The 15,188-nt window shown below is 35.6% G+C and overlaps 1 protein-coding gene across 1 annotated transcript in view; it reads right to left on the reverse strand.

The window, feature by feature from the left end:
• Nucleotides 1-15,188, reverse strand: part of LOC128643109 (rho GTPase-activating protein 4) — a 389,846-nt gene that overhangs the window by 138,526 nt on the left and 236,132 nt on the right. The window contains exons 6-7 of the mRNA XM_053696060.1: nt 381-509; nt 76-297 (exon numbers count right to left, since the gene is read on the reverse strand). Of these exons, the coding sequence (XP_053552035.1) occupies nt 76-297; nt 381-509 (351 nt within the window). The remainder of the gene's footprint in view (nt 1-75; nt 298-380; nt 510-15,188) is intronic.

Raw genomic sequence — 15,188 nt, forward strand, 5'->3', positions numbered from 1 at the left:
AATGCAATATCCATAAGAAGAAATTGATATCCTATGTTTGTCATCCATCCCTCTGTAGAGAAGCCGCCTACATACCTCATCACCTTCATGGGGATGGAAATCGAACCGTGCTGGCGGACAAAACATGTCACCATTCATCTCCATCAACTTGTTTTTATCTGCTTGAGCATCAAGGTTATCTACTGCACCCTCGATGGCATGTAGACCCTGCTGTCGTGATGCCTGGACTTGCTCCTCAGCCTGGAGGTACACACGTAGTGTTTTACTCATGGATTGGTGGAAGCCCAGGTCACAACACTGCCAGGGAAAGTACATATTATTTCACAGACTGGTGATTGATAACCAAATAGAGAGAAACCATAAACAGGAAATATCCTTACGTCAATCAGGTCACTGACATCATGTATGTAGTAGTTGCTTATGTTGGTATTCACTGTGTTTAGGTTTATGAGGTATTCATTTCTGGCCTTGGTACACTTCTGTTTGTTGTCCAAATATTTCTTCAGCCTCTGAGGAAAGAACCCAACAGTCAGGGCAATATCAAACCACCTACAATGATTAAAAACATTTCATGTTGTTTCACACGCTAGATCATTATTTACATGTTGTTTAGGGATTTATCAACACAGAAACAACAAAATTTAGCATCAGAGTCACTTTATATATGTCCAGGGTAGAAGGAGTGTAGTAGGCAGATCACAAGCACAAGAATTTGATGTTTTCTTGCTAAACTTTATTGGCACATTATAATTAGCAAATCTGAAATACGTTAAAGGGACAGTCTAGGCCAAAAAAAAACTTTCATGATTCAGATAGAGCATGTAATTTTAAACAATTTTCCAATTTACTTTTATCAACAATTTTCCTTTGTTCTCTTGGTATTCTTAGTTGAAAGCTTAATCTAGGAGGTTCATATGCTAATTTATTAGACCTTGAAGGCCACCTCTTTTCAGAATGCATTTTAACAGTTTTTCACCACTAGAGGGTGTTAGTTCATGTATTTCATATAGATAACACTGTGCTCGTGCACGTGAAGTTATCTGGGAGCAGGCACTGATTGGCTAAACTGCAAGTCTGTCAAAATAACTGAAATAAAGGGGCAGTTTGCAGAGGCTTAGATACAAGATAATCACAGAGGTTAAAAGTATATTAATATAACTGTGTTGGTTATGCAAAACTGGGGAATGGGTAATAAAGGGATTATCTATCTTTTAAAACAATAAAAATTCTGGTGTAGACTGTCCCTTTAACAGACGATTTGCATCAGTACAAGTAACTTCTCTATTTGGATTATGTCTAAGCACATGTAATTTATCACATTAACAAATGTGCATGTGAATACCCAATAAATCAGCATAATCAAGCATAATCAAGATTTTTTTCAGTGGGTAAAGGGACAGTTAAATCATTATTAAAGGGACATTAAATTGCTGGGTTCAACTACAGGAACAGGGATAGCATTCATCAGGCTTCTGATCCCTGATCATATATCATTGCTAAAATTTGAGATGAAACGTTTAGTTTCATAAGCTACTTAGGAAATGAACCCTTATTATAATGATAGGATTTGAAAGTTGTTAGATTTAAAATAGCTTAGAAGATAGAAAACAGTTTCTTAAACTGGCAAATGTTATATATAAATTGTTTTTAGCTAGAAAAAAAAGAAGAAAAATTGTATTAAATGAGAGATATAATGAATATAAAATATAGTAAATATGAAATAAAAATAAAATAAAAAATAAAATATAAAAAATTGTTATTTAGCTAGTTATTCTTTTAGACTTGTTTGATGCTGTATTAGAATCTATGATAAAGGGGAAATATAATATGTTAAATAATAAAAATATTAATTTAACAATATATTGGAAGGGAAAGAGTTTATAGATCAAAAATAGGTAATGATACTTATAAAAAATTATATACATATAAGATATGTATCATAGAGAAAATATAAATTCTAACTGGTATGGGGGACAGTTGATATTATCTAGAGGACCATTTTGTTATAATTAGTTATTTGGGGCCTCTGATTTATAATGTAGAGTTATATTAAATTAGAAAATTTAGACCAAACTCCATGTTTAGGCCTAATGGGTGAAGTGTTTTATAATTGAAAATAAACTCTGCTTCTTGTCTGAGTAGTAACTTGTTAATGTTACCTCCTCTTTTACTTAGTTTGATCTTTTTTATACCCCAAAATTTAAAATGGTTGAGATTGCTTTTATGTATTTCAGTGAAATGTTTGTATAGCACTGTATCTGTTGATTCATGTTCTACTTGTAGGATGTGCTAGCGTATTCTGTCTCTGAGTGGTCTGCTAGTCTGACCAAAATATTGGAGGTTACATGTACATTGAATACAGTATATAATGTTTCTATCTGTACATCGTGTTATATCTGATTTTTGTGTAATGTTTTGTGTTATATGATCTAATGGTTTTATTTTTGGTACTATATTTACACGCCTTACAGATGTTGCAGGGAAAGAAGCCAGCTAATTGTTCTCCTCTTAGATCTATTTGGTTAGTTTTATTATTATTATAGCTATGTTTATACTCACTTGGTGACAAGAAGTTTTGTAAGTTTTTAGCTTTTTTAAAAAATTACTTCTAGGTAATTTTGAACTTTGTTACCTAGGATTTGATCTTTTTTTATATAATGCCAGTGTCTTCTGAGGATTTTTTTAATATCTAAGTGTTGAGAACTGTAGTTAGTAATAAAGGAAATAAACAGGGTTTCTGGGTTTTGGACATAATTACATTTAGATTTATCCTTTTGTGAGTTAGAAGGGATTCTCTTTTAGTATTTCTCACAACATTCCTACTGCTTTCTATTAATTCCATGTTATAAGAATTCCATGATATAAGAATTGACTTTTTGGTATATTATTCTTCCATCTTTTGAAATGGCAGCTTTCATTATGTATATAATTGCTAGCATCAATGGGTTTGAAAAAGTACTAGTCTGAATGTTTTTATCAATGATTTAATTTTGATATCTAAGAAATGAATTTCTTTACAACTAAATTTGTATGTAAAATGTAGTCCTACACTATTAGTGTTCATATCTTCCATGAACATTTCAAATAATTCCACCTCTCCCTTCCAAATTATAAAGATATCATCAATTTATAGTGATAGTAGTGCACAAAGTTCGCCCCCCATGGTCCATCTTCGATTAACTGTTTCTCGAAGTGGCCCATGAAAAGGTTGGCATAACTGGGGGCGAACATTGTACCCATCGCTGTCCCTTTTAATTGTTAGAATATTTCATTGTTAAACAGAAAGCTATTATTTGTCAATATAAAATGGATACGATCCAACAGAAATACTTTTTGTGTATTTGGTAAATTAACATCTCTTTCAAGAAAGCTTTTTATGTCTCTAAGTCCTAAATCGTGAGATATATTAGTATATAGTGAACTGACATCACTTGTAACTAGAATATAGTTATCTTCCCAGGTAAGTTGATTTATGATATTTAAGAATTGGGTAAAATCTTTTAAATAAGCCGGTAGTTTAGTTCCATCATTTTGTAGAAAGAAATCTACATACTGGGACAAATTGGACGTGATGGATTCAATACCTGAAATTATGGGACGATCTGGGGGATGATGGAAATTTTTATGTATTTTAGGCACAAAGTAGTATGGGTACTGTTTTGGGGGGTCTGGTTCCTCTCAATGGGATTTTTAAGAAAGTATCTTTTCAAAGTTAATTTGCGAGTGAATTGATTAATATTGATTAATGTTTCAAATTTGTTTAATTTACAGGATGGAGCAAAGGAAAGACCTTTGCTTAGGACTTGTTCTTGGATATTATTTAGGCAATATTTACTTAAATTGAAAATACCATTCTGGTTTACTTCTGTCTTTTCGATGTTTTTTTCTATGTATACATCCTCTGCCTCCTTTGCCTCTATGCTTCTTTTTAGTCTTTGAGTTCATAGGGGCATTGGTGGTCTTTCTAACGTTTCCCTGGATGTGCCTTCTCTTAGGGGGGAGTTCCCTAAAAAAATCTTGTTCATGTGAGTTTTCATGTGTGGGCATTGCATTAACTGAAAGTGTTTGAAAACTACTCCTGGTTGGAATTCTCTAATCTCGGTCAGAGAATCTTTTCTGTTCTGATCTGTTAAAGTTAGGATTATTAGAAAAGTGACTGTTAGAATTAAATATATTTTGATAGGAGTTAGATCTATTTGATTAAGGGTTATTAAAATTTGATCTATTAAATTGATCTGTTGGCCTATTATATTGAGATCTGTTATGATTAGGGCTGTTGGTGTTTCTTGCAGAATAGTTGTGCTGTTGTTGGTTTTGTCTGTTATAATATGATCTATTTTGATGTTGCTTGTTGTGGTTTGGTTCATATTCATGTATTCTATTGTAATATCCATTATTACCAGAATGTGAGTTATTTTTGTAGAATTCTTGATCTCTACAGGAATCAACTGGAGAGTGATGATAACTAGGATCATACATGTCAATTTCATCAGTTGAGGGCCAATATCTAGTATGGCTATCAGTTTCCAGTCTATTATCATTCCATTTATTATAATGGGGGCTCCTGGTTTCTCTCATCATTAATTGATTAGTTTTGTAGGAGTACTGGTTGTTATCAGATCTTTTGGATTTGAAAGTCTTTTTATATGTATTTGATGTCTCTATATTGGATGGGTTATTTTTATCAGAATTATTGTTAGAAGGATGGAATCCTTTGCTAAAAAGGTTTGCTCTATTTTTATTATTAGTAACCTCATTTTGTGTAATTGTCATATCTGTTGTAACATCTATAGTATTATCCGATTCACCATGGTCTCTAATCTTCTACATCTCGATTATATTTTGAATTTTTACTTGTGAGAATACTGTTTTTAAAATCAGATTTTTTTTAAAAAAATATTCAATTGTCTGGTTTTAAATTCTTCATTATTTTCAATTTGTTTTAGATTATCTTTACAAAGATCTATTTATTTTTTATTTCAGTAAGTGAAAGATTTCTTGATTTTATAATAATTTTCATCAAATTTAAAGAAGCTGTTTCCAATACTTCAAACCATTCATTAGAGAAATCATCATTAAGGGGAAAGGTGCAATTTTTCTTTAGTCTAAGGCCTCTTGGGACCATTTGAAGATCAATATATTTTTGTGTAAACTTTAACTCTATGGTGTGTTTCATTTCCTTAACTAGTGCATTTTCTAGATTAGTGCCAATATCATAAAGGTTATCAGAGCTATTAGAAGAAGTGTTAGTGAGAGAGTAATTACTAATGTAAATATTTTTTAAAAGTAAATCTCTCTGTGCAAATATATCCATGTGGGAGGTCAATAAAACACAAAATATATGTGAATATGAAATATATGTATATATAACGAAAGTGTGTGGGAGAGATACTCTAAGATGAGAAAGAAACAAGGTATGGAAAAAAAAGAGATCTATCAATCCTAGTGAGTCTCAAAATGCTACTCCTAAAAGATATAAAACCTCCTCAAGTTTATCTAAAAATAAAATGAATCAATGTACAGTATAGGAGAGCGCTAAATCAAATCCCTGAAAGGAATCTGAAGCTAATGAGATAACAATTGAAAATATGAAAGACAAATTGTATTAAAATATTTGTATTAAAATGTTTTTACTGATAGGGTATAATACAACAATAAATGAGTGTTGTTTAAAAACAGAGATTCAATGCAAAGTCATAATTGATACAGATAAATAGTCAAGAAATAAATTGAAAATAAAACATCTAAAATCAATAACCGGTTATTGTATACAATAAAACAAAATGAGTTTAAGTTACTTAAGGGCGTAGAATATAGTGCAATGTTGCGAAGGAACTGTGTGCTAGCAGAGGTAGGTCTCGAATATAAAAAGTAAAATCTTAGCTGTGCTAAGTGTCTCAGATGTGTAGGCTTCGTGGGAGCATGATGGTCTCTTGAAAGTATAAGTAGCAATCTTATTATCCAGTTAAGCTCAAACAGCAGTCTTCTTTGCAGGCTCAATAACTTTATGAAGAGCGTCACTGTGTGCAAAGTAAGATTCCTTATTTTTCGTCCAAAAGAGGCAGGTGCCTGTGAGTGTTTTTGTGACTGGGGGAGTATCACTCACCTAATACGTGTCCAACAGGGAGACTGCTGAAATAGCAAGTGTAGACCTTTGAGGGATCTCACTCCGGTGGTCCCAAAAAGTCATCAGAGAGCTCCAATGGGGGTAAGTGGTGATGAACTCCGTAGATGATGGCAATCTGTGTAGTTACCCACTATGTGGGTATCAGGAGTTCCGTTTTTGTAGAATACTTCTTTTAGCCCTCAGGATAACTCTATCTCTGTCTGTTGTCGGAGTGAAACAGCAGCAGATTCAAAATAGCCCAATTTAGGCAAACAATGGTTTGTTTTGTGAGAGGTTAGCACAATTGTATGAGGTCCGTCCGTGGTTGCTGCAGCAACAAAATGCCAAGGAGTAATCTACGTGTTTCAGCCATTATGGCCTTTATCAAGATACTTCTATTGGCTGTTAGTGTCTTTTAAATACAAAGCAGGCAAAAGAAATGGTTCTTTTCATTGGTGTATCGGTTGCACTTCTTATCTAATTGGAATAATAGTAACAGATGTATTCAATTGTGTCAAAGTTGCATAGAGTAACAGAATAATAAGAGGATAGTTCTTTTAAACATTTATGATAGAAAAACTTTGCAGTAAATAAATATAAATCTGTAATTGCTGTATAGGTTTATGATTTTGAAAGACAATTGGATATTATTACGAATGTGTATAAAAAAATAAAATTAAAGATAAAGATGGAACCTTGTTATTTTATTCCAAATGGAAGAAAAAAAAGGAAGAAAAAAAGAAAGAAAAAAAGAGAAGTACCTAGGGTAGTTGGCACTATTTAAAAGGTAATACAAAGCTCACTGCTAAACAATTAAATGTTCTTGTGTATATTAAATATAAGTTATACCTGTATGTTAAAATAATTGTTTATTTTCAACTGTAAAACACTTCACCCATTACGGCTAAATATGGAGTTTGATCTCAATTTTCTAATTTAATATAATTCTACATTATAAATCAGAGGCCCCAAATAACTAAGTATAACAAAATGGTCCTCTAGATAATATCAACTGCCCCCCATACCAATTAGAATTTATATTTTCTCTATGATACCTATGTTATATGTATATCATTTTTTATAAGTATAATTACCTATTTTTGATCTATAAACTCTTTCCCTTCCAATATATTGTTAAATTAATATTTTTATTATTTAACATATTATATTTCCTCTTTATCATAGATTCTAATACAGCATCAAACAAATCTAAAAGAATAACTAATTTGCAAGAACAGCAAAGTTAAATAATTCTTCTACATCATAGCTAAATAACAATTTTAGTTATTTTTTATATTTTATTTTAATTTTATATTAACTATATTTTATATTCATTATATCTCTCATTTAATACCATTTTCTTCTTTTTTTTCCTAGCTAAATAATAATTTATATATTACATTTTCCAGTTTAAGAAACTGTTTTCTATCATCTAAGCTATTTTAAATCTAACAACTTTCAAATCCTATCATTAGAATAAGGGTTAATTTCCTAAGTAGCTTATGAAACTAAACGTTTAATCTCAAATTTTAGCAATGATATTCTTTGATAATTTGACATCCCCTAATTCTCTTAATTCACTATAATGTTTTACCCTTATGGTACAAACTGTTTCTCTTCAAACATATCTACCCTTAATGTACTAGTCCCAATACATTCATGTATCTCTGTGTAGAATTTAGCAATTTTTACGGAAAGTTCTGTTGCGAATAAATTTACGCTAGCGTTATATCATATATACATACTATATGCCCAACTTATTAATTCACTTCTAGTTAGACTTAATTTTGAGCTTAACACATATTTTCTCTCTCTTTTTCTTTAGCCCTTTATATTATTCTTACATAAGATAAAAAAAAGAAATTTAGTTTTATGCACAGCCACTAAATGGGAAACACACATTTGTGCACACACTAACGGCTAGATTTGGAGTTTGGCGGTAAAAGGGCTGTTAACGCTCCGCGGGTTTTTTTCTGGCCGCACCATAAATTTAACTCTGGTATCGAGAGTTCAAACAAATGCTGCGTTAGGCTCCAAAAAAGGAGCGTAGAGCATTTTTACCGCAAATGCAACTCTCGATACCAGAGTTGCTTACGGACGCGGCCGGCATCAAAAACGTGCTCGTGCACGATTCTCCCATAGGAAACAATGGGGCTGTTTGAGCTGAAAAAAAACCTAACACCTGCAAAAAAGCAGCGTTCAGCTCCTAACGCAGCCCCATTGTTTCCTATGGGGAAACACTTCCTACGTCTGCACCTAACACCCTAACATGTACCCCGAGTCTAAACACCCCTAACCTTACACTTATTAACTCCTAATCTGCCGCCCCCGCTATCGCTGACCCCTGCATTACACTTTTAACCCCTAATCTGCCGCTCCGTAAACCGCCGCCACCTACGTTATCCCTATGTACCCCTAATCTGCTGCCCTAACATCGCCGACCCCTATGTTATATTTATTAACCCCTAATCTGCCCCCCACAACGTCGCCGACACCTGCCTACACTTATTAACCCCTAATCTGCCGAGCGGACCTGAGCGCTACTATAATAAAGTTATTAACCCCTAATCCGCCTCACTAACCCTATCATAAATAGTATTAACCCCTAATCTGCCCTCCCTAACATCGCCGACACCTACCTTCAATTATTAACCCCTAATCTGCCGACCGGAGCTCACCGCTATTCTAATAAATGTATTAACCCCTAAAGCTAAGTCTAACCCTAACACTAACACCCCCCTAAGTTAAATATAATTTTTATCTAACGAAATAAATTAACTCTTATTAAATAAATAATTCCTATTTAAAGCTAAATACTTACCTGTAAAATAAATCCTAATATAGCTACAATATAATTTATAATTATATTATAGCTATTTTAGGATTAATATTTATTTTACAGGCAACTTTGTAATTATTTTAACCAGGTACAATAGCTATTAAATAGTTAAGAACTATTTAATAGTTACCTAGTTAAAATAATAACAAATTTACCTGTAAAATAAATCCTAACCTAAGATATAATTAAACCTAACACTACCCTATCAATAAATTAATTAAATAAACTACCTACAATTACCTACAATTAACCTAACACTACACTATCAATAAATTAATTAAACACAATTGCTACAAATAAATACAATTAAATAAACTAGCTAAAGTACAAAAAATAAAAAAGAACTAAGTTACAGAAAATAATAAAATATTTACAAAGATAAGAAAAATATTACAACAATTTTAAACTAATTACACCTACTCTAAGCCCCCTAATAAAATAACAAAGCCCCCCAAAATAAAAAATTCCCTACCCTATTCTAAAATACAAATATTACAAGCTCTTTTACCTTACCAGCCCTGAACAGGGCCCTTTGCGGGGCATGCCCCAAATAATTCAGCTCTTTTGCCTGTAAAAAAAAACATACAATACCCCCCCCCCAACATTACAACCCACCACCCACATACCCCTAATCTAACCCAAACCCCCCTTAAATAAACCTAACACTACCCCCCTGATGATCTTCCTACCTTGTCTTCACCATGCCAGGTTCACCGATCCGTCCTGGCTCCAAGATCTTCATCCAACCCAAGCGGGGGCTAGACATCCACTGAAGAAGTCCAGAAGAGGCTCCAAAGTCTTCCTCCTATCCGGCAAGAAGAGGACATCCGGACCGGCAAACATCTTCTCCAAGCGGCATCTTCTATCTTCTTCCATCCGATGACGACCGGCTCCATCTTGAAGACCTCCAGCGCGGATCCATCCTCTTCTTCCGACGACTAGACGACGAATGACGGTTCCTTTAAGGGACGTCATCCAAGATGGCGTCCCTCGAATTCCGATTGGCTGATAGGATTCTATCAGCCAATCGGAATTAAGGTAGGAATTTTCTGATTGGCTGATGGAATCAGCCAATCAGAATCAAGTTCAATCCGATTGGCTGATCCAATCAGCCAATCAGATTGAGCTCGCATTCTATTGGCTGATCGGAACAGCCAATAGAATGCGAGCTCAATCTGATTGGCTGATTGGATCAGCCAATCGGATTGAACTATATTCTGATTGGCTGATTCCATCAGCCAATCAGAAAATTCCTACCTTAATTCCGATTGGCTGATAGAATCCTATCAGCCAATCGGAATTCGAGGGACGCCATCTTGGATGACGTCCCTTAAAGGAACCGTCATTCGTCGTCTAGTCGTCGGAAGAAGAGGATGGATCCGCGCTGGAGGTCTTCAAGATGGAGCCGGTCGTCATCGGATGGAAGAAGATAGAAGATGCCGCTTGGAGAAGATGTTTGCCGGTCCGGATGTCCTCTTCTTGCCGGATAGGAGGAAGACTTTGGACCCTCTTCTGGACTTCTTCAGTGGATGTCTAGCCCCCGCTTGGGTTGGATGAAGATCTTGGAGCCAGGACGGATCGGTGAACCTGGCATGGTGAAGACAAGGTAGGAAGATCATCAGGGGGGTAGTGTTAGGTTTATTTAAGGGGGGTTTGGGTTAGATTAGGGGTATGTGGGTGGTGGGTTGTAATGTTGGGGGGGGGTATTGTATGTTTTTTTTTACAGGCAAAAGAGCTGAAATTCTTGGGGCATGCCCCGCAAAGGGCCCTGTTCAGGGCTGGTAAGGTAAAAGAGCTTGTAATATTTGTATTTTAGAATAGGGTAGGGAATTTTTTATTTTGGGGGGCTTTGTTATTTTATTAGGGGGCTTAGAGTAGGTGTAATTAGTTTAAAATTGTTGTAATATTTTTCTTATCTTTGTAAATATTTTATTATTTTCTGTAACTTAGTTCTTTTTTATTTTTTGTACTTTAGATAGTTTATTTAATTTTATTTATTTGTAGCAATTGTGTTTAATTAATTTATTGATAGTGTAGTGTTAGGTTAATTGTAGGTAATTGTAGGTAGTTTATTTAATTATTTTATTGATAGGGTAGTGTTAGGTTTAATTATATCTTAGGTTAGGATTTATTTTACAGGTAAATTTGTTATTATTTTAACTAGGTAACTATTAAATAGTTCTTAACTATTTAATAGCTATTGTACCTGGTTAAAATAATTACAAAGTTGCCTGTAAAATAAATATTAATCCTAAAATAGCTATAATATAATTATAATTTATATTGTAGCTATATTAGGATTTATTTTACAGGTAAGTATTTAGCTTTAAATAGGAATTATTTATTTAATAAGAGTTAATTTATTTCGTTAGATAAAAATTATATTTAACTTAGGGGGGTGTTAGTGTTAGGGTTAGACTTAGCTTTAGGGGTTAATACATTTATTAGAATAGCGGTGAGCTCCGGTCGGCAGATTAGGGGTTAATAATTGAAGGTAGGTGTCGGCGATGTTAGGGAGGGCAGATTAGGGGTTAATACTATTTATGATAGGGTTAGTGAGGCGGATTAGGGGTTAATAACTTTATTATAGTAGCGCTCAGGTCCGCTCGGCAGATTAGGGGTTAATAAGTGTAGGTAGGTGTCGGCGACGTTGTGGGGGGCAGATTAGGGGTTAATAAATATAACATAGGGGTCGGCGATGTTAGGGGTAGCAGATTAGGGGTACATAGGGATAACGTAGGTGGCGGCGATTTGCGGTCGGAAGATTAGGGGTTAATTATTTTAAGTAGCTTGCGGCGACGTTGTGGGGGGCAAGTTAGGGGTTAATAGATATAATACAGGGGTCGGCGGTATTAGGGGCAGCAGATTAGGGGTACATAAGTATAACGTAGGTGGCGGTCGGCAGATTAGGGGTTAAAATTTTTAATCGAGTGGCGGCGATGTGGGGGGACCTCGGTTTAGGGGTACATAGGTAGTTTATGGGTGTTAGTGTACTTTAGGGTACAGTAGTTAAGAGCTTTATAAACCGGCGTTAGCCAGAAAGCTCTTAACTCCTGCTATTTTCAGGCGGCTGGAATCTTGTCGTTAGAGCTCTAACGCTCACTGCAGAAACGACTCTAAATACCAGCGTTAGAAAGATCCCATTGAAAAGATAGGCTACGCAAATGGCGTAGGGGGATCTGCGGTATGGAAAAGTCGCGGCTGTAAAGTGAGCGTTAGACCCTTTAATCACTGACTCCAAATACCAGCGGGCGCCCAAAACCAGCGTTAGGAGCCTCTAACGCTGGTTTTGACGGCTACCGCCGAACTCTAAATCTAGCCGTAAGTGAGCCGATTATTGTACCAATTTTTTAACGTTTACAACATTTAAGTACACTCTATACTACTATAAACAATTATTTTAACATACAGGTATAACTTATATCTAATATACACAAGAACATTTCATTGTTTAGCAGTGAGCTTTATATTACCTTTTAAATAGGGCCAACTACCCTAGGTACTTCTCTTTTTTCTTTCTTTTTTTTCTTCCATTTGAAATAAAATAACAAGGTTCCATCTTTATCTTTAATTTTATTTTTTTATACACATTCGTAATAATATCCAATTGTTTTTTAAAATCATAAACCTATACAGCAATTACAGATTATATTTATTTACTGCAAACGTTTTTCTATCATACATGTTTAAAAGAACTATCCTCTTATTATTCTGTTACTCGATGCAACTTTGACACAGTTGAATACATCTGTTACTATTATTCCAATTAGATAAGAAGTGCAACAGATATACCAATGAAAAGAACCATTTCTCTTGCCTGCTTTGTATTTAAAAGACACTAACAGCCAATAGAAGTATCTTGATAAAGGCCATAATGGCTGAAACGCGTAGATTACTCCTTGGCATTTTGTTGCTGCAGCCACCACGGACGGACCTCATACTATTGTGCTAACCTGTCACAAAACAAACCATCGTTTGCCTAAATTGGGCTATTTTGGATCTGCTGCTGTTTCACTCCGACAACAGACAGAGATAGAGTTATCCTGAGGGCTAAAAGAGGTATTCTACAAAAACGGAACTCCTGACACCCACATAGTGGGTAACTACACAGATTGCCATCATCTACAGAGTTCATCACCACTTACCCCCATTGGAGCTCTCTGATGACTTTTTGGGACCACCGGAGTGAGATCCCTCAAACGTCTACACTTGCTATATTAGCAGTCTCCCTGTTGGACACATATTAGGTGAGTGATACTCTCACAATCACAAAAACACTCACAGGCACCTGCCTCTTTTGGACGAAAAATAAGGAATCTTACTTTGCACACAGTGACGCTCTTCGTAAAGTTATTGAGCCTGCAAAGAAGACCACTGTTTGAGCTTACCTGGATAATAAGGTTTCTACTTATACTTTAAAGAGACCATCATGCTCCCACGGAGCCTACACATCTGAGACACTTAGCACAGCTAAGATTTTACTTGTTACATTCAAGACCTACCTCTGCTAGCACACAGTTCCTTTGCAACATTTTTTTTTATTGTATACAATAACCGGTTATTGATTTTAGATGTTTTATTTCAATATATCTGCATCAATTATCAATTATGACTTTGCATTGAATCTCTGTTTATAAACGACACTCATTTATTGTTGTATTATCCCCTATGTATTATCAGTAAAAATATTTTAATACAAATATTTTAATACACTTATTCTTTCATCTTTTCCATTCTTATCTCAATAGCTTCAGATTCCTTTCAGGGATTTGATTTAGCGCTCTCCTATACTGTACATTGATTCATTTTATTTTGATATAAACTTGAGGAGGTTTAATATCTTTTAGGAGTAGCATTTTGAGACTCACTAGAATTGATAAATCTCTTTTTTTTCCATAACCACTAGATGACAAGGGCTACTCTTTTGCAAAGAGTAATAGATACTCAGAAAACCTGGTCAACCATGACCAGGTCAGGTAGATGGAGCAAGGACATAGCCCAAGTTCCCACTACTGTGAAACACCCCGACCAGCCCTGAGATCCAAGATTCCAAAACAGCCCAATACTGGGTCAGGAAAAAGTCCAAGCGAAGCCTCAGCAACCGGAAGTCTCAGGGAGAAAAACAGGTCCGGGCACCTAATAGTTCAGGCAAACCTTACCCTAGAACTAAACACCCCAACTGGCCAAAAAGCCAGACACAAGGGATATGGATGCATATCCAGAGAATCCGGATAGAGAGAAGAACTTGAAAGCCCCGCCAAGGAAGAAATCACCCCTAGCTAAAGTCCAACACTCCAAGGAGCAAGGCTAGAAGTTGTTTGAAGAGACTTATCAAAGCCTCAGGACAACACAAAGGATACCTCAAGGTAAAAAAAATCCTTCTAGCAGGGCTAGTCTCCCCATCACTTCCGCATAAGCAGAGGATACAGGGAAGAGATAGGCATTAAGCCTTCCCAGCTCCGGGAAACCCCGAGCTAAACAAAGTCCTCACAGGAATAAACCATCAACTGGAAACACAGATCCCTAAAAGGAGATCCAACTCACCTGGAGACAATGGAAGAAGAACCAAAGGTCTCTTATAACTCAGACAGAAAGTAAACATCAAGAGTAAGAGCTGCATCTAGATACACTATAAACAGCTTACGCGTACACCTTCAAGGTGCCAAGAGCTGCAACAGGTTTTAAACTGCAAACCTTCCGCATGCTAGACAGCTATCCTGTACAAGCTGTTAGATAAAGCCCAAAAGGACAAATCCAGAGCCCTAAAACTTAAGGCCAAACCGCTCAAACTGCGGTAATGGGGCGCTAAGCCCTCCAACCCTCCACCGCATAGGGGAGAAAAACTCTAGGTTCTGAAGGTATTAGAAGACAGATAGAGTGACGCAGCGGAAAACTCCCCTGCCGGGTCATCTATGACTGAAGGCTATAAGGACTGAAACAATCCTCACGGACCCACAGGTCCTCTCAAATGCTTAGGTGAACATGAAAACCAATGATAACCTGGGCACTCAGCGCTTCCACCGAACCAGCCGAGCAGAACAGCGCCACGTGTCTGAACAGCCGCAATACCGAACGAACCTGACAGGACCAGCTTGCACTAAGGGTCCTAACCAGCAAGCTGCATAAATTCCCTCTCATAGAAAAAAAAAAGGAAACAGACATTTTTAACATAGGACTAACGTGTCCAAAACAACTTCCGAAGAAGTAATAAAGAGTATAAATCCCTTAAGGTTACCGAAGGAA

Source organism: Bombina bombina, chromosome 12 (genome assembly GCF_027579735.1).
Source record: "Bombina bombina isolate aBomBom1 chromosome 12, aBomBom1.pri, whole genome shotgun sequence".
Taxonomy (NCBI): Eukaryota; Metazoa; Chordata; class Amphibia; order Anura; family Bombinatoridae; genus Bombina; species Bombina bombina.